The sequence below is a fragment of the Polypterus senegalus genome, chromosome 13, assembly GCF_016835505.1.
Source record: "Polypterus senegalus isolate Bchr_013 chromosome 13, ASM1683550v1, whole genome shotgun sequence".
NCBI lineage: Eukaryota > Metazoa > Chordata > Cladistia > Polypteriformes > Polypteridae > Polypterus > Polypterus senegalus.
The window spans coordinates 162,352,293-162,377,955 of NC_053166.1; the positions used below are offsets into that span (position 1 = coordinate 162,352,293).

Here is a 25,663-nt window from a genome sequence, read left to right on the forward strand (position 1 = left end):
GCCACAGGTTGGAGCGTCCACGAGATAAATATCTTATTACATTAGTCCTCTCCTCCTGGCTGAAATACTCTGCCTCAGCATTTCAGAAATCGCTACATGCAGGTTGAGGAGCTGAATGTACAGAGCTAAACTCGGCAAAACAAGGAGTAAAGTCACGTGTCTTATGTAGTCCGCCTACCGTTTAAAGTGACGAGTAACCAAACACAATCATCATCTTCAAGTAAAATCCCACATTGCGATTAGGCCAGCAGCGGTGGGTGTGTGCCAAGGGGCCCACATAGCAGTGTGCCAGCCTTTGTAAGGCTCAGTCACCAGCGCCCTAGAAATCAAGCGTCAGTTTGACTAAACATGGCGTCGTGTTCTTATTTCCGGGCTCACGGGGGCCGATGAGGACGCTGAACTTTTTCTTTTTTTTATACTTTCTCGTATATGAAGTATAGGATGTTGAGATTTTGATGAATGTCCGCGTTTTAGACCTCCCTGAATCTGAACATCGCATCTTTGGAATGTCTGTCTGTCTGTCTGTGCGGAAACACAATAACCCGAGTCCGCTTTCACTTCGGTCAACCAAATTTTGCATACGAGTATTTGGTACAAAACGTCGATCTCTATCACTTTTTGAGTTATTTCCGCTAACTTTATCTTTTATTCGTGCGGCTGCACAGTCCGATTTATTCAACTTGACTGTTCTAATAATTGTTCCATATATTGGATTTGATTTGCTGTTGATGGCTCTTTAATGTCCATCATGTAACAACGTCACCCTTGTCTTGCGGTTTACTCCTCAAATATCCATCTCCATATGCGAGTATACGAGAAAGTCGAGGGGAGGCCTGCCCTCACTCCCGTTTTTTTGCTGCCGTGTCTTGACAAAGGAGAATTCCGGAACACAACTTGCCCATTCCACTTTCTGCCGTAACGAGGAGGGTCACTCACCTGAACCCGAGTGAGTGTGTGTGTGTGTGTGTGTGACACTTTGGGTGCCTCTTGACGTTTCCCTCATATCGGTCAGACTTGGCTCCGCCTTTCCTTGTATTTTAAACTTGAATATCCCAATGTTAATAATAATTGGGGGCGCCCAGTCAGTCCTACGCGAGTGACCCAGCACTTGCTGTCACCACATCCCAGAACCCGGCCTACTCGCACCTTGTGTCTGTGTCAGGTGAGTGTGTCCCACCCCGGCCCGTTTCCAAACAGGGACAGACACCCCGACCTTGACCACGAGAACTGAAACTCCGAGTCTCCGGCGGGTACATCTGCAGTGCGCTATATGAGGCGCGCAGGGTCTCCGGCGCTCGAGGCCCACCTCTCCCCCTTCGATTTCGAGTGCAGGTAATTTGACTTTCCTCTCCCGAGCACAAGACTGCACCTGTCGGCCAAGCTTCACTTACGCTGGCACTGCCAAGACTCGACTGTTTTCTTTTCAATTAGCCAGCGCCGTAAACGCCGCGCTCTCCAAACCCTCCATTTGGGGTTTAACTCTGCGATTACCGCATTTTGACCCGTTTATTTCCTAAAGCACTTTGATTGAATTAAATGACAGGGAAAGCGGCAGAAAATGATAGAGTAATCAGTCCAGGACTTGGTCCCGTGTTTTCAAGCCCAGCTGAGTTTTCTTTCAACTTGGCAACCCTGGCTGACTGCTCAGAGGGTCCCAAACACACATCAAATCCTTCGGGCCTCTGCTCTTGGCACAGCTGGGCGCAGGCGGCCGATCCGACGGGGGCGAATGTGTCAGGCGGGCGGCTTTGTTAGCATTTCAGATGTCATTAATCCAAACACCTGTACAGTTCTGCCGGAACGCCTGCCAGGCCGCTTTCAAAGAGCTGGCTAGTCTTATCCTGACTGTGAAGCGGGCGCATTCCTGACACTGTCAAAATAAAAGAGTTGGCACAGTGCTCGCTGGTCCTGTCCTGAACGCCGGCTGGCGCTCCGTGCCAAGTCACAGCACACAGTTGGCAGCTTAACTTCAGTCACAAAAGGAACCATTAGAGAAAACAGTGGATTACAGGGATCAGTCGGGCACAACACGGAATGTAAAGACACGGGGCCGGGGGGCTTCACACAAAATGAAAGCTCGGGAGTCGCACCCAATCCAGCCGTTTACACAGAGGGGGGCGAGCCTTGTTCTATATGCATATACTGTATATAGCGCCTTGCAGAACTGAACAGAGCAACAATCCTGAACAGGCTGTGAAGAGCAGCACTGGGGCAGACCTGGCACAAGATGGTGCCATGCAGACTGTTTTCTGGTCAAACCCTTGATCGCACTTCTTTGGGGTCACGGTCCCAAGGGTCTCGCTTGCTTTAGCGGTTGCCATACTGTTGTGTACAGACGGCCGTGAAATTCTTACTCCATTTACAGAACCCGCGTGCAGCACGCCACCACAGTAAGCGGGCAGAAGTGCCTCACAGCCACCCAGACAGATGTGACAGGCAGGTCCATGTTACCGTGGCACAATAACGCATTCAACGCGAGAGGTGCCAGTTATAACCCGCAGCCACAGTGACCCTCCTTTGATGGAGCTGGAGGATGACTTTCATATAAAATGGTGTCAGGACAACCACCTCACCCTCACCCTCGACGTTAGCTAAACGAAGGAGACGATTGTGGATTTCCGCAAACAGACAACAATGCACAGCCAAATCTACAGCGGAGGCGAGGCGGTGGAGGAGGTCAGCACCTTAAATGGTCAAGTCACACTGCGGCATTCGTCAAGAAAGCCCAACAACGCCTCGACTTCCTCAGGAGACCGAGTAAGGCCCGGACGTCCCCCACAACCCTGGGCAGACACTACAGGTGTACCGTGGAGTCCATCCTGACAGGCGGCATCACATCCTGGTACAGCAACTGCTCAGTTCAGGACTGCAGAGCTCTGCAGCGGGTGGTGAAGACGGCACAGCAGATCACGGGCACACTGCTCCCTGCTATCCATGAATTCCACACAACACGCCGGCACAGGAAAGTGAACCGTATCAGGCGGGACCCCAGCCACCCTGCACTGTCACTTGTCACCCTCCTCCCATCTAAAGTCCATGAGGACGCACACCTGCAGGTTCAGGGACAGTTTCTACCCAACTGCAGCCAGACGGGTGAACAATCGGTAACCTTGTGTCACATCTACTTCTGCCACCGTCTCTCTTTATTCCTAGGATTCTGGTTTTATTTACTGTATTTCCTTATTTCTATTCATTTATTTATTTATTGTTTCTCTTTTTTTTTGTCTGTGTTCACTGCCTGCGGGGGCACATGCAAGCAAGCATTTCATTGTACAGTACATGGCACTTGTACCCATGACAATAAAGAATTGAAACCAGCATTTAACTTCGGTATTACTGGAAACCTCCGATTGTTAAAAGTCACGCCGTGCTGGCGGGTGGGGGGTGGGTTGGTTTGGGGGTTTGGGGTTGTGGCTGCTGCAATGAGCCCACCAGGCCCGGTCTGCGTGTCAATTTCCTCACTTTTAACCGTTTGACTCCTTTGTGGTTGTCACAACTGCAGAGGAGTCCATTAATTGAGATGAATATTTTTGGAATTAATACGCTTTGTTAATCCCTGAATGGAAATCATCTTTATGCATGACCTGTTAGGGGGTTGGGGTGGGGGGCTTTAAGAGCACAGGGCCAGCCATTGTACAGCACACCCCTGGAGCGACTCTCAGATTAAGGGCCTTACGCGAGGGCCCAACAGAGTTGGATCCCTTCAGGATTTGAACCGGCAGCCTCCCAGGTGCCAGTGAAGATCCTCAGCCACTGAGCTACCACCGTAATAGAAGCGGTGCCTAGAGAAGCACGGACCCCTTTAAGGAGTTGTAGCGACAGTCCTCGAGTACCCGCTCACTCCAGAATGCCCGGCAGGGTTGAAGGTGGCTACTTGGCCGAGGTCTGCAGGATTGTGCCCGTGTCCAGTTTTGTTTTTTCACAAATTCAAGCCTCTCCATTGTAAGCTGGTCATTGTGCCAACGCTGAATTAATGGACAGATCCTGCTGGCTTCCATTTACGTCTGAGCCTCGTTTCTCCGTGTGTTTATACGTGTGCTAGTTGTGTATTTAGTAGTGGGTATAATCTGGGCACTGGGCACGGAAGGGCGCTATACAAACAACAACATTCATTTCTGTCGCACATTTTCATACAAATAATGAGCTCAAAGTGCTTTACATGATGAAGAAGAGAGAAATAAAAGACAAATAAGAATTAAAATTTGACAACGCTAATTAACATAGAATAAGTCTAAGGAGGTCCGATGGCCAGGGAGGGCAAAAAAACTCCAGACGGCTGGAGAGAAAAAATTAACTCTGCAGGGGCACCAGGCCAGGGGCCAAAGAAACAAACTGCACTGTCACGGCCAAGAGGAGCGGAGCAGCGTCACATTACAAGGAACGGATGCAATGAGCCATTTGGGGGGTCTTTATCAAAAGGTGACCTCACATCTGTCCACCCATCCATCCCCCTAATCCTGTGTCACAAAGGCAGCTGAAGCCAATCACTGGGCGCAAGGCAGGAGCAACACCTGGGCAGGGTGCCAGTCCAGCACAGGGCACACAAACACCCACCGGGGGGCCCATCCACCCAACTCACCTGTCTGTTGGTGAAAAGCAGGAAACACGGACACGGGGAGCACATGAGAACTCCACACAGGAAGCTGCCGGAAAGTGAACCGCAGTCTTCGTATCACAAAGCAGAAATGCTACCACTGTGCCCACCTTGTGCCGTCACGGCGTATTAGTATTCTTCATGGATGTCTGTAGTGCTGGGGTGTTGTGCCCTCTTAGCCATTATGAATGTAGTGACAAGTCAAGACAAATGACCCCTTTGATTGGCCAACTGAACGGATTACAATATGCCAGGGCAACTCGGGCCACTTTGTCAGGCAAGATGGAATCAGAAGGGGCCCAAGTTGCCCTGGCATATTGTAATCCGTTCAGTTGGCCAATAAAAGCGGTCATTTGTCTTGACTTGTCACTACATTCTTCATTGAGAAAAAACGGGTTGACTGGGTACCAAAAAAAAGTGAATGATGCCCAACAAACGGGTTCATTCCATGTCAAATCAACCAACGGCCCACACATCTGGAAAAGTGACCAGGTGTACCCATCTTAGTCAGGAGACCCCCTGTAAATATCTTTGATGCCAGATCAATACTTTCCAAGACACAGCCCAACTTGTGAGGGGAGAGGGGGTCCCATTCGGGGGGCAGCGGTACATTAATTGGTATCGTATGTGATGAAATGACAACAGTTGGTCCAGATGACCCGACGTGGTCAAAGCAGCCCCTTGAATCTGAACAAAATTGAATCGGAGTTTCTGGCTTAGCTATGTTTAGGCCTCAGAAGCACACATTTGTAACCAACTCGGACTCTTTTTTTAAGACTAGGGGGCTTCACCTGCTGCTTGCTTTGCTCACCGGCCCCCCCGCCAGCACTACGCGCCAGCCACTTTGCGTCTCTGCCGTTCGCGTGTGTGGATTTCACTTTCACCAAATAACAAATCCTTTCATTCTCACCGATACGCCTCTTCATTGTGAAGAAACACCACTGATGGCAACACGAATTAGACGATCGACGAGTCTCCGACTTCAAGTTTCAATCCGAGCAATAGATTTGATCTCTTTTCGCTGTTCCAATATTTCACCGAGTAATCATTTCCGTTTGTTTGTGCTAATTTGATCTTTACTATCATTTTTTGGAGACTTTCAAATTTTTGTACTTCCATTATCTCTAACCTGCTCTGCATGTGTATCAAGCCAACGCTTTTGAATTCAATTCTCCTTTGTCATCTGCTCTTTGTCTTTTATTTCCTGGTTAAATCTCTGGGCACAAAGTCTCGTCTCACGGGATGTGAAAGTGTCTCTCTGAGAAAGTCTCGACCCAGGATTTCTTTTTTTTTTTATTATAATAGAGAGAAAACAATATGGTGTGGCAGATGGCCGGGACGCCCCTGTGACACATTCAATACCTCCACCAGAACAAGGAGGCACTGGGCTGCATTGGGCCACGGGCCTGGACCCTCAACCGTGCTGAGGCCGTGGCCACCACCAGGGGGCGCCTGGGCAGTTCCACCACACCCAGAAGTGCTGCCAGAAGAGGATCCGGGAACACATGGAATAATTCCGGGGGCCCTTCCAGCACTTCTGCCACACCCAGGAGTGCTGCCAGAAGAAGATCAGAGTGCCCCTGGAGCACTTACTGGTGCGCTATAAAGGCGGCCCCCTCACAGAGTCGGGAGGTGGAGGGTGGACAGCAGAAGAGAGAGAAAGAAACAGAAGAAAGAAGAGAAGGGACTGAGCAGTATTGTGTGCTGTGCTCTGACGTGGGGAGTAGAGATGCCCCACAAGAAAATAAAAAGCGTGTGCTTGGACTTGTGTCTCTGTGCCAGTCTGTGCCGCGGTACGGCCCCCCGTTATTTCCATAATGGGCTTTCTGAAAAAGCACTAAACAGGAAAGTCTAGTGTATCAGGGTCTGAAGAGCAGACTTCTCAAATCCAAAAAACATCACTTGAGGTCACCATGTCCGAGCTCCACAGAACATGTGTCGATAGGAGAGAAACTTCCAGAAGGGCAGCCACCACTGCAACACTCCACTAATCCCTGGCAGAGTGGCCAGATGACACACAGAGTTTGCACAAAGACCCCTAAATGACTGACAGAGAGTCTCTGGTGTGATGAACCGAAGATTGGACAGTTTGGCCTCAATTCTAAGCATCACCCGCGTAACGTCACCCCAACAGTGGAGCGTGGTGGGACATCAAGGACTGGGAGACTAGACGGGCTGGAGGGGAAGCTGAATGGGGCGAAGTACAGAGATACCCTTAATGAAGTCCTGCTATGAGACCTTTGGATCCAAGACTGGGCCAAAGGTTCACAAAGAAAATGCAAAAAGGGACAACTCTGAGAATGTCCTCGAGTGGCCCAGCAAGGGCCTGGACTTGAACCCAAACAGACACCTGCAGAGAACAGCAGTCCATTGAGGGTCTCCATCCAGCCTGACAGAGCTTGAGGGGCTCTGCAGAGAAGAAGGGCAGAAAATCCCCAAGCACCGGTGTGTGACGCTTCAGACCCACGAAGACCCCAGGCTGGAATGGCTGCCAAAGGCTCTTCAGTTAAAGGGCGGAATTAAGGGACTCGTTACTTCTATTGATGTGGGTTTTATTTGTAGGAAATCTGCCAAAAATGTCTGAACTTCCATTTTCTCTTTGTTATTCTGGGGTCTTGTGTGTTGCCTAAGGTCGGAAAAAAGCTGAATTGAAATGACTTTAGCACAAGGCTGCAACAGAACAAAAAGTGTAAAGTGAAGGCGCTATATCATATTACACCGCAACCCCATTGAAATCGATAAAAAATATATATTTGTAATTAACTGAAATATTATAACGGCGTTGGACACGTTGTTTGATATACAAGTGAAATGGTCAAAAAATCTGAACAGTTTAAGTGGCTGCAACTCCAGAATATTGTCTGAATGTAACAAAAGAGCACTTTTAAATCTTTTTCCAAGAACGGCATTTGTTTTATAAAATGAAGTCTTGACGAGGATTTGCTGTGCCTGCCAGAAGTACAAAAAAAAAATGACGGCTGACCTCACAGACGTTAGCGGTACGCGTTACCATGGCGACAAGTCGTAAAGCAAATCAGCGTCGTAAAACCAAACCTCCCAAGCCGTTACCTCCAATTTTTCCTTACTTACAGTTCCTTTTCATTCATCAACTATTTCACCGTCTCTTTCCGATTATTATTTATGCCCCAGTTTGTCTGATATGGTGCAACAATGACAGGCACCTCCGTCTCTCCTACCTACCTGGTATACACTCCGCATAGCTCGACGCACACCTGCAGCTCTCCTTCTTCACATCAGGGAAAGGGTCCACGATTCCCCTCTGCAGAATTCGGACCATGTCGTCTAGGTAAGGCGACAGCTTCTTCCCGCACACCTCGACTGTCAGAGTTACAAGTTCAAGCAGAGCGAGTCGAAGTTCCTCGGCAGGCTCTACGATCTCTGGCCCCCCGAGACGCTGCGCCAGCGCCGGTAACAGGTACGGTAAAGCCTCCTCCGGTCTGTGGGCGCTGCGGATGAAGTGACGGAGCACCTCGGTGGCGAGTTCTCTGCACCGCTCCATGGGGTCTAGCAGACTGCGCAGCACAGGCTTCAAGAGAGAGGAGAGAAGAAGCTGCAGGACACCGCCGGGAAGGCCCCGCTCCACCACCTCTCGGCGGATACCTTCCAGTGCCCGCTTCCTGACGCTTTTATTCTCATCGTTCAAGCAGTTCAAGTGACGGGCGACAGCCTGCAAAACTTCGGCCGCAGCGTGCTCGTAGCCCTGCTCGGCGGCGGCCATTGCTGATGTTGCTATGACTACCGAATTACATGTTTGAAGCGTCCCGGAAATGGTGCCGTTTGGGTCCTTCAAGGGAAAAGCTGTCTACATTCTTGCCTGTCAAATTATAATCTTTGGGGATTGGTATTTAGAAAATAAACGATTCTGTGTTGACCAAATCATGTCAATATAGTCTGTAATTAATGTTTTGTTGTCACCTGCCGTTGGATGGGCTTACTGTATAGGGACCACTGTCACAACACAGCCATGGGCACCTAAGCAGCTTAACTGTGCGAGCTAAGAGAAGAAGCGCAACAAGCGTCTGTCTGCAAACCTCAAGCCGCCTCTAGAAGAGACCCCCGGTAGCTGGAGGAGTGCGAGTGCAGCCTGTCGTCATCGATCCCGCAATTCGAGGAGTCTTTGGGGTTGGAATTGTCACAGTGTTGTATGAGTTTCACCTTTTGAATATAACAATCATATGTGTTGTGCCAGTTTACTGCAGGCCACACTCTGCTGTCATAGTTAGTGTCTCTGTCACAATTATGCACTCATGAAAAATATTTAATAAAAGATCAGGAGTATTTTTATGAATGCATTTTTGCTGCCCAAGGCGAAGTAGTAAATGCTCGCTTTGATAGAAATCATCCCTTCCAGACCTGAACGTGGAAATTTGGATATATGGGGGGGTTATGCCAGGACTGGGGACAGCAAAGTATGGAGTGTGGGGACAGCAAAGAGAGAATTTACAACCAGAGAATATCGAGGGGACGGCTGACTACTTAAAGCAATGTCTGTTTACAAGACTGGCTCGGAAAAAGTTTAATTTGAGGGGGAGACATTTCACCAAACAAGTGGGAACTGGACTGTATTAGCCGGCTTTAGGTATTTATTGCCTCAAATTTTTCTAAGGATTTTTTTCCACATAAGCATATTATCATTTAAACTGCAAATTGGTTATTGACGTTCGCCGTAGCACAAAGCCTTTATGCCGGGTCACTACCCAGGGAGTGGATGTAGAGATGGCGCGCTCCTACAAGTACTTGGGGGGTCCACAGCAATGACCGGCTGGACTTATCTCGGGACACAGATGAACTATAGGAGAAAGAGAGCTTCAGTTTCCAAATGTGACATCACATTTCTCCCATTCTGGTGTTTGATGTGAACATGAAGTGAAGCTCCTGACCTGTATCTGCAGGCCTGTGTGCTTTGCTGGCTGATTAGAGAACTGCGTGGATTAGCAGGTGTTGTCATATGGCACTTAGTGAGTGTATTTATTCAGACATCTTCACTTTCGGTACATTCTGTGTTATAAATGGCATTTTAAATGGGTACATTTGCCTTTTGCCCAGCAATGTGCACTTAATAATCCATTATCCATCCATTATTCAACCCGTTATATCCTAACTACAGGGTCACGGGGGTCTGCTGGAGCCAAACCCAGCCAACACAGGGCGCAGGGCAGGAAAGAAAGCCCGGGCAGGGCGCCAGCCCATCGCAGTAATCCATTATAACAAATTGAAAATATGTTTTTAGAAAGGTTTCCAGATTTATTAAAAATCAAAAGCTGAAATCTCTCATTCAGACTCTTAATTCAGTACTTTGTGGAAGCCTTTTGGCAGCAAGTCCAACTTTGATTCTTCTAGTTAAGTCTCTACAAGCTTGGCAGACCTGGATTTCAGTAGTTTATCCTATTCTTCTTGGCAGATCTTCTCAAGCTCTATGAGATTGAATGGGGAGTCTCTGCCAGGTCTGGTTTAAGTCTGCGCCACACAAGGACATTTTCCTGAAGCCACTCCAGTGTTGCCTTTGATGTTTGCTTTGGGTCATTGAACTGTTGCCCCAGTCTGAGGTGATGTGCCCCATGCAGCTGGTGTTCTTCAAAGACCTCCGTGGATTTGGCTGCATTCATCCTGCTACTGCTGCCATCCTGCTTCACACGCAGTCATTGTATTAGGCAGAGAGGGAGAGAGAAGTAGCTGCTCTTTACCAGACATGGCGCTTGGAGTTCTGCCCAAAGAGTTCCATTCTTGTGTCATCAGACGTCCTCAGAGTCAATTCTAACAAGGTCGACTGTGCAGAATTGAGGGACAAATCCACAGAGGTCCTGGAAGAAAACCTGCGCCAGAGGGCACACCACCTCGGGCTGGCATGTGGGTTTGGTGACCCAAAGCATAGAGCCAAAACAACACTGGACTAGCGCTGGCACAAGCCTCTGGGTGTCCTTGAGTGGCCCAGTTGTAAACCCAATAGAAAATCTGTGGAGAGACCTGAGGATGGCAGTTTGCAGGTGCTACCCATGCCATCTAATGGAGCTCTGCAGTGAAGAACGGGTTGCAAATCCAGGTGTGCAAAGCTCATAGAGACGCACCCCAAGAATTACTCAATTGGACGTACTGTTTTCCCGCCCTTAAGAAGTTCCTACAGTGACTTTTTGAAAAATATGCACCAATTTTTCATACCTGCACTCACTAAGCTTCTTAAGCACCTGACGATAAATATCCTCTGGTCCTGGTGGTTTGTTCGATTTCAGCCCATTGAACCTATGCAGCGATTCTCAGACCTTCTTCCACTTCATACAACAAATGTAACAAATGAGAGGAGACCAGTTAGTCCGTGTGCGGCTCGTTTGTTTAGCTAATAGCTAAGCTGTCCCAGTATCTCACCCAGGTCCTTCTCAAAGCTTGTCAGGGTTTCTGCTTCAACTCCATATCTGAGTAGTTTGCTCCAGATTCTTAACTGCTTTCGTAAAGATCTGCTTCCTGGCCCTTCCCATTGATTTCCACTGGTGTCCTCGAGTCTGCGATTCACCATCAAGTGGAAAGAATTCTGCGGAATCTGCTTTGACAAAGTCCTCCTCTACTTGAGACTGAGCGGGTTGGATTCTCGGAGTCTGGCACAGCGTCACATGCCCTTAAGTCCCATGATGCACTTGGGTTGTGTCCTCTGCACGTCTTCATGTGCTGTTATGTCTTTCTTGTAGTGTGGTGGCCAGAAGTGCACACAGGACTCCAGATGTGCTCCCATCAGTGTGTGACATACTCTGAGCATAACGGAGTGGCGCTGTCGTTAAGGGGGCGGCGGCTTCTGAGGCTTTAGCCCCTGATCTTGGGTATCCATCCCCTGATCTTCATCGTGTGCTGTGTTCTGACAAGGGACACCCCCATCCTTCAACTGTGTGAAATTTCCATAGGAAACAAAATGCCCCCCCCCCTTTCCAGCTAACTTATATATATAGGATGTATCAGAGAGCGGGCCAAGCCCCTAATAAGTGCTAAAGCTAGTGACACCCCTGTCATAACATCCCTCCATTTATTTTCAACAGTTCTTACACTACAAGCTAACATTTGATTTGCCTTTTTAATCTCTTCTGCACTTTGCTTACTTGATAAAGACGTCGTGTCAACATAAACCTCCAAATCCTTGTCAGAGGTCGCTTTCCTGTAGCTCAGTGTCTTTTTTGCAGTTTTCCACATTAAACTCCATTTTCCAGGGGTTTGCCCAGTTCTGAAGCCTTTCTGAGAAGTTTTTGCTGCCAGCCCTCCACTTTTAGTGTCATCTGCGAAATTCATAAGTTTACTAACTACGCTCCTTGGTGGCTCCTCTGATGCCCCCATCTCCTCCTCTCTGTAGTCGTTGTCGTTACCAATTTAAAATCCAGTTTTAAGGGTCACCTCTACAGTTTCCACTTTTAGAATTATTCTTTGGTGCAGAATCCATATTCAAAAAGCATTTTGAAAGTCTAAGTAATTTATGTCAAAACTCTGCGTTATTAGTCACCCTGATTATTTAAGCTTGGCGGTCTTTATTGGATTAAACCGGCTCCATCTTGTCATAATGGTCCACTGTAAGTTTACGTGAAATCTGGACGGCACGTCCGGCCCAGCGAGCCCCCAGGACCCAGACCGTCAGCCCTACGCATGCGCACTGCGCAGACAAACATCCTCGCGCGCAGGCCACTCGCCTTCCACGTGCCCGCGCAGCGGGTGATTGACGTCATCGGAGTAGAGCCGACGCAGAGAGACCTGGAAACAGCAGAGCAGCGGGCAAGTGCGCCAGTAGCAACAGCATCTTTACGGTGTAACGGAAAAGCGGGCGAAATCCGCAGCGGGGAGCGTGTATTTTCGACCCCCAGGTAAGACTAGTGTGGAGGCACACGCGCGCACGTATCAACAGAAAACACGGAGCCCGTGGCGTGACGCTGCCTGCAGCATCCTGCACCTGTGACAGCCGTTGCTACGCGGGCGTTACGATCCTTCAAGGGACACCAGGCCAGGCGCGTCGTGTTTGGGCTGCGGTTCCTGACACGGCATTAAAATCGGTTGTTGTATCGCGGTGTGTACATTTAGGGCAGAAGTACAAAACAGAGATTGTCTCCGTGCCGAAGAAACGGGCGAGGGGGTCCGTCCAGAGTTCCTGCGGGACCAGCTCGCGAGCTGAGGTGCGGGCGGCTCTCCGCTACCCGTAGGCGGCTCGCGAGCTGTCAGCGGACCGGAGAGGCAGAGAGAGAGGGTCGCGTGCATTTGGAACAGAAATCCCGGGAGTCTCACCGTCGCGCGTTTTGTTTTTGCAGTTTGATCGTCTCCTTCTTAAAAGAGTCCTCCCCTTGGGTGCTGCAAAGATGGCCACCTCATCCGTCTCCTCAAACGTGGAAGAAGACGAGAGCTTGAAAGGATGCGAACTTTACGTGCAGAAACACAACATCCAGCAGATCCTGAAGGAGTGCATTGTGAACCTTTGCATCGCCAAGCCTGACCGGCCAATGAAATTTCTGCGAGAGCATTTCGACAAACTGGAAAAGGTGAGTGAAGCCCCGCGTTTACGGATCTGCTTCAGATAATCAAACCAGCAGTGAGTGTGTGTGTGTGTGTGTGTGTGTGAGTGTGAGAGTACACAGTCCGGTATCCTAGTGCTTGGTGTCTACTCAAGTGTCAGGCCTGGTCTGCCATATTTAGAGCCAAACAGGGTGATTGCTTTACATCTCGTTGGCTCAGCAGCACTGGCTTTCCTGTCAGGTAAGGATTATCAGGCAAACTGCTGGTAACCTTTAAATGTGACAGCAGCCTCGGCCCTGCATTTCTGTCTTGGCTGCTTACCCCCATATAAACCAGGAAGGCAGCAAAGGTGGTGGTCTTTTCTCACCCCAAAGCCATGTTGTACATACACATTGGTAAGCATTCTGTGACAGTCCATTGGTACCTCACAATGATGTGTTGCCCATTGATTATCTAAGCCCCTCGTATTTTTGTTTTAATTGAATTGTACAGGGTGGCCCGCCTCCACCGAGACGACTGCATTACGGGAGTAAAAATCAAACTTGGTGCTCACATTTACAGCAGATGCTGAAGATGATCTCCTTGGGCATCAATACATCTCTACAAGGCCTATCGGGGGGCAGACGAGACAGGAGTCATCTCGGTGGAGGTGGACCACCCCGTACCTGTTCATTGAGCACTTTGTTCCTCTATTGTTGTCTTGCTTGCTGTGTGTCACTTTAGGGCGCTCGCTGTCAGGGGTGCCATCTCCATAAAGCGCAGGCTGTCTTTGCTGGTGTGTCTTTTAAAATCCCGCATTGCTGTTCAAGCCTCACTCCTGAAATTTGGCACAAAGGGATTGTATGCCATAAGTGAGACTTTTGACTTGTAACGTCAGGCCTTGGCCCTCCTGGGGTGAGTGGGGAGGAAGAGGCAGACTCAAACCTCATAAGGAATTGGCATCACAGATTGTATTTAGCCTAAACACAGTGAGGTCTCGGTGTAAATGTAGAGTGATAAAATAATACTTTAGGCAAAGTCGAGAGAGAGGGCATCAGTTTCAAAAGTGTGTGGACCAGGACTGCCGATGATGGTGATGCCACATCAAATCTCAATCCAGATTCATAGGCTGGCAGAATAAGCTGCTCCCCTCCATCCACCTTCAAGTGTTTAAAACTCTTCTTGTTCTGTGAATTGATGTCTTTTTTTATTTTATTTATTAAATTTATTAAAAGCATATAACATTCCATACAGTCAAGTCAAACGTACCAAAAGTAAAATCAAATTAACCCGCACCCATGAGAAAGAGAGGAAGGCCAACAAGCAGAGCAAAACTGTTGAAAGTAGTAAAGTCCCCCCCGCCAATATAAAAGCGTACCCTAAAATGTCACTGACGAGGTCCTGCCAGGTTTTTAAAAAAAGTTTTGCACAGATCCTCTAAGTGAGAGTTTGATTTTAAATCTTATATAACCTGTGGTGGGCTGGCGCCCTGCCCGGGGTTTGTTTCCTGCCTTGTGCCCTGTGTTGGCTGGGATTGGCTCCAGCAGACCACCGTGACTCTGTAGTTAGGATATAGCGGGTTGGACAATGGACGGCTGGATCTTATATAACATGAGTTACCCGCTGACTTCACAGAGGTGGGTTAGGATTGTGCCAGTTGAGCGAGACAAGTCTACGTGCCAATAGTGAAGTGAAGGCCATTACAGTCTGTTTGTCCTCCTACACTTTGAGCCCCTCTGTTAATGGATTAGGGGGGATTGGGACACTGAGGCATTTCTGTCCAGAATGATGTTAATTTGGTGCACGCCGTCCACAACATGAGGCCCCGTGAGGCTGGAGCTCGATTGCAATGTTTGTAGGTTGGCTCTTGACGTGCAGACGTTTTGGACAATTTCAAATGAGGTAGATGTGCTCGATGAAATATTTAAAATTGAATAATTGAAGGTTTCGCACATATGGAGCTCGAGTGAATTCTGTGTGTGGCCGCCTTCCACTCCATTCCACTCTTTTATGTTGGTGGGAGACTCAGTTTGGAGTGTAATTGTGCATTGGATGCAAAGACATTTCTCTATTATAAAAGGAAATCCTGAGACAAGACTTTTTGAAAGAGATAATTTCAAGACTCGCGAGATGAGACTTTGGCCATGAGATTCTTTTCAAGTCCCGCCTTCCTCTCAAACCACGCCCACGGTCCTCTCACCTCTCATTGGTGTGAATGCTCTTGTCGGACTCACTTCCTGCTCTCTCAGCTCTTATACATTTTGATGTTTTCCTCACATTAAGTTCCCAATTAAAGAAGACGTATTATGTCCAAATTTTATTGAAGAATTTTATCCCGAAGGGTTATCAACAGGAAAAATGAGTTACACGGGCAATCCTAGCACTGAGAAACATGGAAGTCAAATGAATTAACACAAAAACTGTCAATCGGTTACACAGCAAATTGGTGAAATGCGTATCAATAGACTCTGCTGAAACAGTTGGTGGTGATGATGATGATGATGATGATGAGGAAGATGAAAACATCAACTTATAATATCACGAAGAATATCAACAACCGTTAACACCGTCTGGTCTCCCACCGGCCGAATTACTGTAGAAAGGAGGATGAATCCAAGAAAGGTAATGTAGTCCATCTTCACTAATGACATGAGACACCAAAGGAGATCTTGATATGCCAGTCGTATTAAAACGTTTACAGTTTCCCGTTAGAATTGCTTTTACTATGACAATTAACAAATCACAGGGACAAACATTCAAAAAAGTCGGTTTATTTATTAGAGAGAGGAACGAAACTCACTCACGGACAGTTATACGTTGTGTTGTCACGATGAAAGTCAAAATTCAATGCGATATTGATGAAAATGTAATTCAAAAAATTGCTTATCCTGAAGTGTTACATTAAAAGTGTATAACGGTAGAGTGTTGTGCCGTGTTAGCCGTAGATTGATACAGGAGGAAGTCGGGTGACATGACACCTTTTATTGGCTAACTAACTAAATGGATTACAAATGCAGGCTTTGGAGGCAGCTAAGGCCCCTTCATCAGGCGAGGCGTATCAGAGAAACTGAAAAATACTCTCACTTACATTGGGACAGCAAAGTGATTTTTTTCCCTCATCTTAACAACCTTTTTGTTCAAATATTAGCAAAATGAATACACCGGGAGATGAATTAAGCCTGAAAGAAGAGAACAATGAACTAATAAAATGTAGAGATAAGATGAGCATCACTAGAGAAAGTCCTGTAAGGTTTTTTTTTGATGTGCATCATCTGTAAGATCGGCCTTTGATGTGGTCAGCTGGTCAGTCAGTCACGTATCTGCTCATAAAGCTCTTGTCTCTCTTCAGACCATTTTGTAGAAGTTTGTATTCCCAGTCTCTCCGCTCCTGTTGGGTCTTGAAATTCCCCATAAGCACAGTGACCCTCAGATCCTTTATGCTGTGGCCATTACTGTTAAAGTGTTCTGCCACCGGAAGATCAGCTCTTTTCTGATGGATGTGAAGTCTATGTGAGTTCATTCGCTGGCGCAGTATCTGACCAGTGTCCCCAGCATACGGTCCAGTCAGTGTTGTGGCACCTTATGCACCTGACCAGGTCGACCACATTAGCAGATCTGCAGATCTACAGACCCTTTATCTTCTGCTCCTGCTGGCACTGTGGTATAACTACCTGATCTGTCGTGTAGATATGTGCACAGGTGCCACCCCTGTTCTGTGCCACTTGCTGCCACGCCACACATAAGAGTTTCGGACAATCAGTTGTTTGAGGTTTGGTGGTTGTCTGTATGCAAGGAGGGGAGGTTCTGGGAATATCCTTCAGTTGATCGTCTTTCTGTACCACGGGTTGAAGCTCTTTCATAATTTAGCAAAGTGTTTCCAGATGTGGGTGATAAGTTACAAGTAGTGGGACCCGGTTCTTGGTTTCTGCACCTTTGTATCCCAGAAGGTTCTCTCGGGGTATAACCGTAACTCTCCTGATTTGTAGGTCTGTTGATTTGGGAGTGTATCCGTGTTTGATGAAGTCTGTCCTGAGTTTCTGCAGTTGTGTGTCCCAATCCACTGGGTCTGAGCAAATACGACTGTAACGTGTCGTCTGGCTGTAGAAGATGGACTTCAGTATATGCTGTAGGTGGAATCTGTCATTTCTTAGATACGGTGGACCCTTGACTTGCAAACTCAGTTCGTTCGCGAGGGCTGGTTGTAACTCAAGTTGGTTGTAAGACTATTTTTCCCATAAGAAATAATAGAAATACCCATAATGCACTCTGAACCTCCCACAGCAACACTTACTTAACCTTTACATAACAAAAAAGGGTTGTAGAATGCGCATAATTTACAATAATTTATTTTTCTAATGTACTAACCAAAAAGTTATAAAAAGTGCGTAGCCTACCAGAAACAACAATTTCATACTCTGTGCTCGCCATTTAATTTGACATCTTTGGGCTGCAGGAAGGGAGGAGGAGGAGGAGGAGGATGAAACAGAAGGTGGTGATTGTTTAGAAGGAGCCTCCTGATGCGAATCTTTTCTTTGTAAAACTGTCAAGATGGTGGATTTCGACATGCTGTGCACATTAGCGAGATCGCTCACACGAACGCCATGCTCATATTTCCGCACAATGTCCTTCTTCGGTTCGATTGTGATCGCTGTTTCTCAAGTTAATAATGACGGTAGTCGAGCACTCCGTTCAAAGCTGGCCGTGTTGTGAACTGCTGTAATAATCCACTCCAAAGCAAGCCGGTGCTGAGTCGGCCTGACGACATTGTCATGTGCCGCGCCAGCCCGCTAGCTAACATCCCTTAACAATCGCTTTCTTTACCTTCGTTACCTTCTCTTCCTTGGCAATTATGTGTCTTGCTTGCCATGGTCTTAGTGAATTATATACATATATACACAGTGGGATGCGAACGTTTGGGCAACCTTGTTCATAGTCCTTATTTTAATGTATAAATCGTTGGTTGTTATGATGATAAATGTCAGTTAAATATATCATATAGGAGACACACACAGTGATATTTGAGAAGTGAAATGAAGTTTATTGGATTTACAGAAAGTGTGTAATAATTGTTCAAACAAAATCAGGCAGGTGCAGAAATGTGGGCACCACAACAAAGAAATGAAATCAATATTTAGTAGATCCGCCTTTTGCAGAAATTCCAGCCTCTAAACGCTTCCTGTAGGTTCCAATGAGAGTCTGGATTGTGGTTGAAGGTATTTTGGACCATTCCTCTTTACAAAACATCTCGAGATCATTCAGGTTTGATGGCTTCCGAGCATGAACAGCTCTCTTTAACTCACACCACAGATTTTCAATTCTAGTCAGGTCTGGGGACTGAGATGGCCATTCCAGAACGTTGTACTTGTTCCTCTACATGAATGCCTTAGTGGATTTTGAGCAGCGTTTCAGGTCATTGTCTTGTTGAAAGATCCAGCCCCGGCGGGCGCAGCTTCAGCTTTGTCACTGATTCCTGGACATTGGTCTCCAGAATCTGCTGATACTGAGTGGAATCCATGCGTCCCTCAACTTTGACAAGATTCCCAGTCCCTGCACTGGCCACACAGCCCCACAGCATGATGGAACCACCACCATATTTTACTGTAGGTAGCAGGTGTTTTTCTTGGAATGCTTTTTCCTCCATGCATAACGCCCCTTGTTATGCCCAAATAACTCCATTTTAGTTTCATCAGTCCACAGCACCTTATTCCAAAATGAAGCTGGCTTGTCCAAATGTGCTTGAGCAGACCTCAAGCGGCTCTGTTTGTGCTTCCTCTTCATCACTCTCGCATACAGCATCTCCTTGTGTAAAGTGCGCCGAATGGTTGAACGATGCCAGTGACTCCATCTGCTGCAAGATGATGTTGTAGGTCTTTGGTGCTGGTCTGTGGGTTGACTCTGACTGTTCTCACCATTCGTCGCTTCTGTCTATCCGAAATCTTTCTTGGTCTGCCACTTCGAGCCTTAACTTGAACTGAGCCTGTGGTCTTCCATTTCCTCAATATGTTCCTAACTGTGGACACAGACAGCTTCAATCTCTGGGACAGCTTTCTGTATCCTTCCCCTAAACCATGATGGTGAACAATCTTGGTCTTCAGGTCATTTGAGAGTTGTTTTGTGACCCCCATGTTGCTACTCTTCAGAGAAACTTACAATGGACCCCCTTAAATACTCGGATTCACCTGTGTATGTAGGTCAGGGGTCACTGAGCTTACCAAGCCAATTGGAGTTCCAATAATTAGTTCAAAAAGTTTGGGAATCAATTAAATGACAACGGTGCCCAAATTTCTGCACCTGCCTGATTTTGTTTGAACAATTATTGCACACTTTCTGTAAATCCAATAAACTTCATTTCACTTCTCAAATATCACCGTGTGTGTCTCCTGTATGATAGATTTAACTGACATTTTTTATCGTAACAACCAACGATTTAGACAGGAAAATAAGGACTATTAACAAGGTGGCCCAGACTTTTGCATCCCACTGTAAATCCCTGCACTGTCCACAAACACACGTATCTGGGCTCCGACTGACGCTTCCGAACGCTCTCGGCTGTTTCATTACAGTCGCACAAGCGGATACACGTGACCGCATTCGGGTTGTAACACAAGATGTTGGTCGTAAATCAAGTTGTTCGCACGTCAGGCCGGTCGTATGTCAAGGGTCGACTGTGTGTCCGTCTGTCTGTCTGTCTGCTGCTTTGTGAAAATCAGACGTCACAAGGGTACCGTCCTTTATGCGAATGGTAGTGTCCGGAAAGCTGAGTTCTGTTCGTGAATAATTTCATTGAAGTTTTATGCTGGGGTGGATTGAATTGTAATTCCTATGGAAGCAAAGAAGGTGTTTGTGGCTTGCGGTCCAGATTATGAGAATGTCGTCTATGTAGCGAAGGTCAAGCATTGGTTTTATCGCACATGTTGACAAGAAGTCCAGTTCAAATAAATCCTGCCATGAATAAGTCTGCGTGGTGGGGTGCGACACGACATCCCATTGCAGTTCCCGTTCGTTGTAAGTGAACGTCCTGAGCAAAAGAAAACCCATTGTGAGTTAGTATGAATTTGATCAAATTGTATCGCTGGCTCTGTTTGTAAGTTTAAAAAGTATTTGCGTGTTAATTTCAATTCCAAACAGAACACAATCGTGTAACACAACAAATAACTCTTAACACAACGTGAAACCTAATTTACTTTCAGTTTTTTACGTTTCACTCTTTTTTAATATCGTTAACTACTTGCCGTAATGTAAAACAGTGAAACAGGACAAGCTTTAAAAATGAATGAAGAAGCAGATATCGCCAGCTAAGTGATAGGCGAGCGTGGCGGCAGGTTGACCGACTCAAAGGGAGGCTGGCGTGTGAGCGAGGAGGGCCTGCAGCCGAGTAAGTCAGTGCCACAAGTAAAGTGTGATCCTCTGCACGACGAGAGAAGTCGCAAAAGCAACCGGAATATTCAAGCAAATTCTAGAAAAATATCCCGATCTAAATCCATCAAGTAGTTCTCTCATGAAAAGCGGACGGACAGACAGACAGACGGACGGACGGACGGACAGACAGACAGACATTGGACTTTCTACATACGTATGCTGTACGGATACAAGGCAGGCCAGCGAGGAGAAGAGGCACGCTGAAAAAGAATAAAATAAAAAAAAGTATGAAAATCAAAATCCTCAAGAAAAAAAAAAAAATTTGGTTTAATATACCTTGGAATAACTAAACTAAATTATTAAAAAAAAAATTAAATAAGTGGCAAATTCTAAACGCTTTGTGGAAACACGAAAATATCAAAACATGACTTGTACTCCTCAGAAAAATGAGAGTATTTTCATCCATCCATCCATCCCTCCATTTTCCAACCCGCTGAATCCGAACACTGGGTCACGGCGGTCTGCTGGAGCCAATCCCAGCCAACACAGGGTGCAAGGCAGGAACCAATCCCGGGCAGGGTGCCAACCCACCACAGGGCACACACACACACACACACACACACACCCACACGCCAAGCACACACTAGGGCCAATTTAGAATCGTCAGTGTGCCTGACCTGCATGTCTTTGGACTGGACACGGGGAGGACATGCCAACTCCACACAGGCAGGGAGGACCTGGGAAGCGAACCCAGACGGGTCTCCTAACTGCGAGGCAGCAGCGCTACCCACTGTGCCACCGTGCCAAATACAAAATACAAAAATAAAACGAGGGAACACTAATTAACAGAGAATAAAAGTAAAGTCTGATGGCCAGGGAGGACAGAAAACAAAAATCTGCAGGGACACCCAGTCAGCCCCCACTAGGCATTCGACGTCCCATCGGCGATCTCAAGTCTAATACTGAGGAATCGCTGATCCGGAGTCGGGCCCAACAGCTCCAACACCCCCGCCACTGGGACGCCTTCCTCATATTTTCCATCGGTATCCTCAAATATTTGACTCGCTATTAATAATAAAACTAAGGGGCTCTGCCCCCTCCTTGTTTCGCTTGCCAACCCCCGGGTGGGCACTGCACACTAGTCACTTCACAGCTCTGCCACTCTCGTATGGGGAAGCGGATGTACTGTATAATTTAAACAGATTGTTATTTTCGTGTGAATTGTTACCTATGCATAATAAACCTAACTATTTTACACTACGCCGAGTAATTAACCAGAGTAGAAAATAGTCAAACGTAATAAATTGAAAGAAAATTATGTTTCATGTTGCGTTCGAGGTATTCGTTGCGCTATTCGTTTTCGTTCTGTTTGGCTTGAAATTAACACACAAATACTTTTTAAACTTACACTTTTACTGTAAAACTTCAATAAAAACAATTTTTTAATGAAACTTTTCGTCAATATCACGTTGAATTTTGAGTCCGTGTTTTGGACTTTCATCGTGACGTGTATCTGCCCGTGAGTGAATTTCATTTCTTTCTCTCTATTAAGTAAACTGACTTTTTCGAATGTTTGTCCCTGTGATTTGTTAATCGTCTTTTGCCAAAGCGATTCTAACGGGAAACTGTAAACGTTTTAATACGAATGGCGTATCAAGATCTCCTTTGGTGTCTCGTGTCATTAGTGAAGATGGACTCCATTACCTTTCTTGTCACCTGTAATTGTTTGCCCAATTTTCAATAAAACTCCTCTTGTCCCATTGCAGAGATCATCACTCAGACATCAATTACGCAATTACATTACGATACGTCCTTCTTTCCACAGTAATTTGGCCGGTGGGAGACCAGACGGTGTTAACGGTTGTAGATATTCTTCGTCATATTGTAAGTTGATGTTTTCACCTTCCTCACCATCACCACCAACTGTTTCAGCAGAGCCTATTGATACACATTTAACCGATTAGTTGTGTTACCAATCGACAATTTTCACGTTAATTCGTTTGACTTCATCGTTTCTCACCCGTGTACTCCTTTCTTCTGTTGAGAATTCTTCAATAAGATTTGGACAGAATACGACTTCTTTAATTGGGAACCTCAAAATGTATAAGAGCTGAGAGAGCAGGAACTGAGCGTGTCTGACAAGAGCATTCAAACCAATGAGAGGAGAGAGGACCGTGAGAGGGTGTGGTTTGAGAGGAGGGCGGGACTTGAGCAAATCTCATGGCCAAAGTCTCATCTCGCGGGACTTGAAATTCTCTTTCAAAAAGTCTCGTCTCATCGCAGGATTTTTTAATATCGTAGAGAGATACTTTGTGGGACACGGAGTCATGCACTTGACAATTGTCTTTTAACACAATGCCCACGTCTCTCTTTATTTATTTATTTTTTTAAGTCTACTGGTTCCTGTGGTAATATTGACACAGTGATGGAACGCAGACATAATAATCTGAGAAGCACAGGACTCACAGTTTGTTTGAGAGTAGCTCCTCTTATTTTTATTGTTTTATTCCTCATCTTCTCCATACGAGATCTTGGGAAGGCCGAGCTGATCCTGTAACCAGAGGCTCAAGGTGGAGACAATCGGTCCGTCAGTCTGAATGGCACCGTCACTCAGCTTTGGGCTGTGAGGTGGAAATGGATAACCTGTGTGGTTGGCACTGGCCTGGCAAACATATAAAGACGACTACCCAGCAGGAGGGCAGAGAAGCCAAGTGCCCAAATACCACTGAGTGCCACACAGAGGCCTGTTCATTAACATCTGTCATTAGTGGACTGCTTGGTAAAGAAGAGCTGAGTGTTTCCTTAAGCGTTAGCGGACTCGGATCATTGCTTGTAAAATTCGGAACCAAATAATCAGGAAATATTTAAGTGCAAATAGAAAACACATAGAGGAGAAGCTAAAAGGCAGTGAAACCCATGAGCGTGGGGGGGTCCATGTCACGAAAGTTAGGGTGACGGGCATGAAGAATCCACACCGGAAAACTTGGCTTTACCGTCCAGAGGAGTTGAGTGGTGCAGACAGCGTCCACATTCAGTGGGTCTCGACGCTGGCCTTCCTGTCACTGTAACGGCAGGTATGGAGAGGGTGGTCTGCCAGGGTTTGATTTTTCTGTCCTTTTCATGTAATCCACTATCTGTACAGCAGGAATGCCAATCACACTATAGTGCAAACGAATAAAATAACGATCACGAATACCATTAAAAGCTTACATTTTATGGGGTCTAAATGTGGTATTCTTTTGAACTTCCTCGTCTACGTATGGACACTTGACATGACCGCAGTGTGACGTAAATGGCTGTCCAGGCTGTCACCGAGTGACCGGACACACGTCAGCTCTACACGGTCCATGCTGTACCACCAGGAGATCACTGCGTGAGTTCAGTGGTGCAGGAAAATACACAGCAACACCTACAGGCGGACAGTGGAACTACAAGCTGACGAGGACTCCGTGACAAGGCAAAGTAAAAGAGGGAAGTCATTACATTACAAACAGATCTTTCACAGCGAATTACCTTCTCGTATACAAAATATAGGGAAAGTATTGGAATCGTCCAAAAATTCCGTTTCGAGATTTTGATGAATCTCGACGCTTTAGACCTCCCCGAGTCCAACTTCCTTTCTTGTAGGGAAACTACTGTCTTCTTCTTTCAGCTGCTCCTGTTAGGGGTCGCCACAGCGGATCATCTTGTTTCGTCTTTTCCTGTCCTTACACAACAGTTGTAAAGCTGCAGTGGCGTAGTCGGCAGGACCACTGCATTCACCGTAGCTTCTGTAGAACTGCTTGTGCCATTGCCATCTCCTAGGAGAGTAAGTCGTGCCACGTCCTGCACCCGTCATACTTCTTATGGTCTCTCCAGGGTTTCGTCTCCGTGACTTTGAGTGTTGGAGGTTTATTTTGTTATTTATTTTGATTTTCAGTGCTGGGCAAACGTTTCGGGCACTTGTGAAAAAAAACCAAAAAAACTGTAGAGTGGGACAGCTTCCAAAATGAATGCCATAAATACTTCTTTGTCCTCTTTTGGCTGCTCCTGTTAGGGGTCACCACAGCAGATCATCCTGTTCCATCTCTTCCTGTCCTCGTCACATTACTCTGTCACTCCCATCCCCTCAGCACATTCATAATCCTCTTCTCCCCTAACCCGCCAGCTCTACCCTTAGCACCCTTCTCCCAATATACCCCTCATCTCTCCTCTGCTCAGGTCTAAACCATCGTCATCTCGCCAAAAATGTGACCTCAAAATTTGAATGAAGTCTCAATATTTTAGACCTCCACGAGTCTGAATATACCATTTTTGGAATTGTGTGTGTGTGTGTGTGTAAGCACAATGACTTGAGTTCACTTTCACTACATACAAGTATTGGGTACAAAACGTCCATTTCAGTCAACTTTTGGGCGACTTCCGTTAACCGGAGGTGGTCCTTTACCTTTTCTTCTGATTTATTCAGCTCTTCTTTTATACAATTGTTCATTGTCTTATATATGACCAGTAACGGCGCACTGCTAGAACGATAACGTGCAGTGAATCCACTTGGCCATTCCCAGTTCTCCTCCTCTTTCTTTCTCTGTTCGTTTACCATTCGTTTGCTCAGAGGTTGATGCACTTGTTCCTTCCTGAGCAGCTCTTCTTCTTTCCTCCACCCTAGCTGCCCGCTTCTCCTCTTCTTCCGTCGGCATCTTTTCACATTAAAACCGATGAAGTACGTGTTTGTGTTGCAATTCTTTAGTACGTTTCCCTTAATTTTTCACTTTAGCTGGCACTTAAGTCTTCAATCTCCCTCAAGAATGATTTAAGACATGAAGAGGTAGAGGAAGTGACAGCGAAGGTGGCAGGGAATGAGAATGATGCCCGTAGGCATGGGCCACACTGCTGCCCTGCTGGCCACTGCTAGGAGTTGATTCTACAATAACATTTAAAACAGGAATAACCTTGGAGGTCCATCATCACCCCGAAAGCGAACAGTAGACGTCACGTCGTATATGTGGACCACATCTCAGGTCAATCGGTCACACGGGTTTACGAGCTGCAGGTGGTTTTAAATCCTGGACAGACAAGCGGGCAGCCATGGTAGCGTATGATATATAAAGATTTGATTTGATTTGTTGTTGCTGGTTCTTTAATCCAACCCGCTCTATCCTAACTACAGGATCACGGGGGTCTGCTGGAGCTAATCCTAGCCAACACAGGGCACAAGGCAGGAAACAAACCCCAGGCAAGGTGCCAGCCCACCACAGGGCACAC

At 46.7% G+C, this 25,663-nt stretch overlaps 2 protein-coding genes across 2 annotated transcripts in view; one reads left to right on the forward strand and one right to left on the reverse strand.

Moving 5' to 3' along the window:
- LOC120542433 (dynein assembly factor 5, axonemal-like) overlaps positions 1-8,362 on the reverse strand; it is a 72,602-nt gene extending 64,240 nt beyond the window's left edge. Inside the window, exon 1 of the mRNA XM_039774912.1 lies at positions 7,796-8,362. Within this exon, the coding sequence (XP_039630846.1) occupies positions 7,796-8,333 (538 nt within the window). The 5' untranslated portion in view covers positions 8,334-8,362. The remainder of the gene's footprint in view (positions 1-7,795) is intronic.
- A 3,938-nt stretch (positions 8,363-12,300) lies between these two features.
- The window catches only part of prkar1b (protein kinase, cAMP-dependent, regulatory, type I, beta), a 99,225-nt gene continuing 85,862 nt past the window's right edge, over positions 12,301-25,663 (forward strand). The window contains exons 1-2 of the mRNA XM_039775550.1: positions 12,301-12,444; positions 12,883-13,110. Of these exons, the coding sequence (XP_039631484.1) occupies positions 12,931-13,110 (180 nt within the window). The 5' untranslated portion in view covers positions 12,301-12,444; positions 12,883-12,930. The remainder of the gene's footprint in view (positions 12,445-12,882; positions 13,111-25,663) is intronic.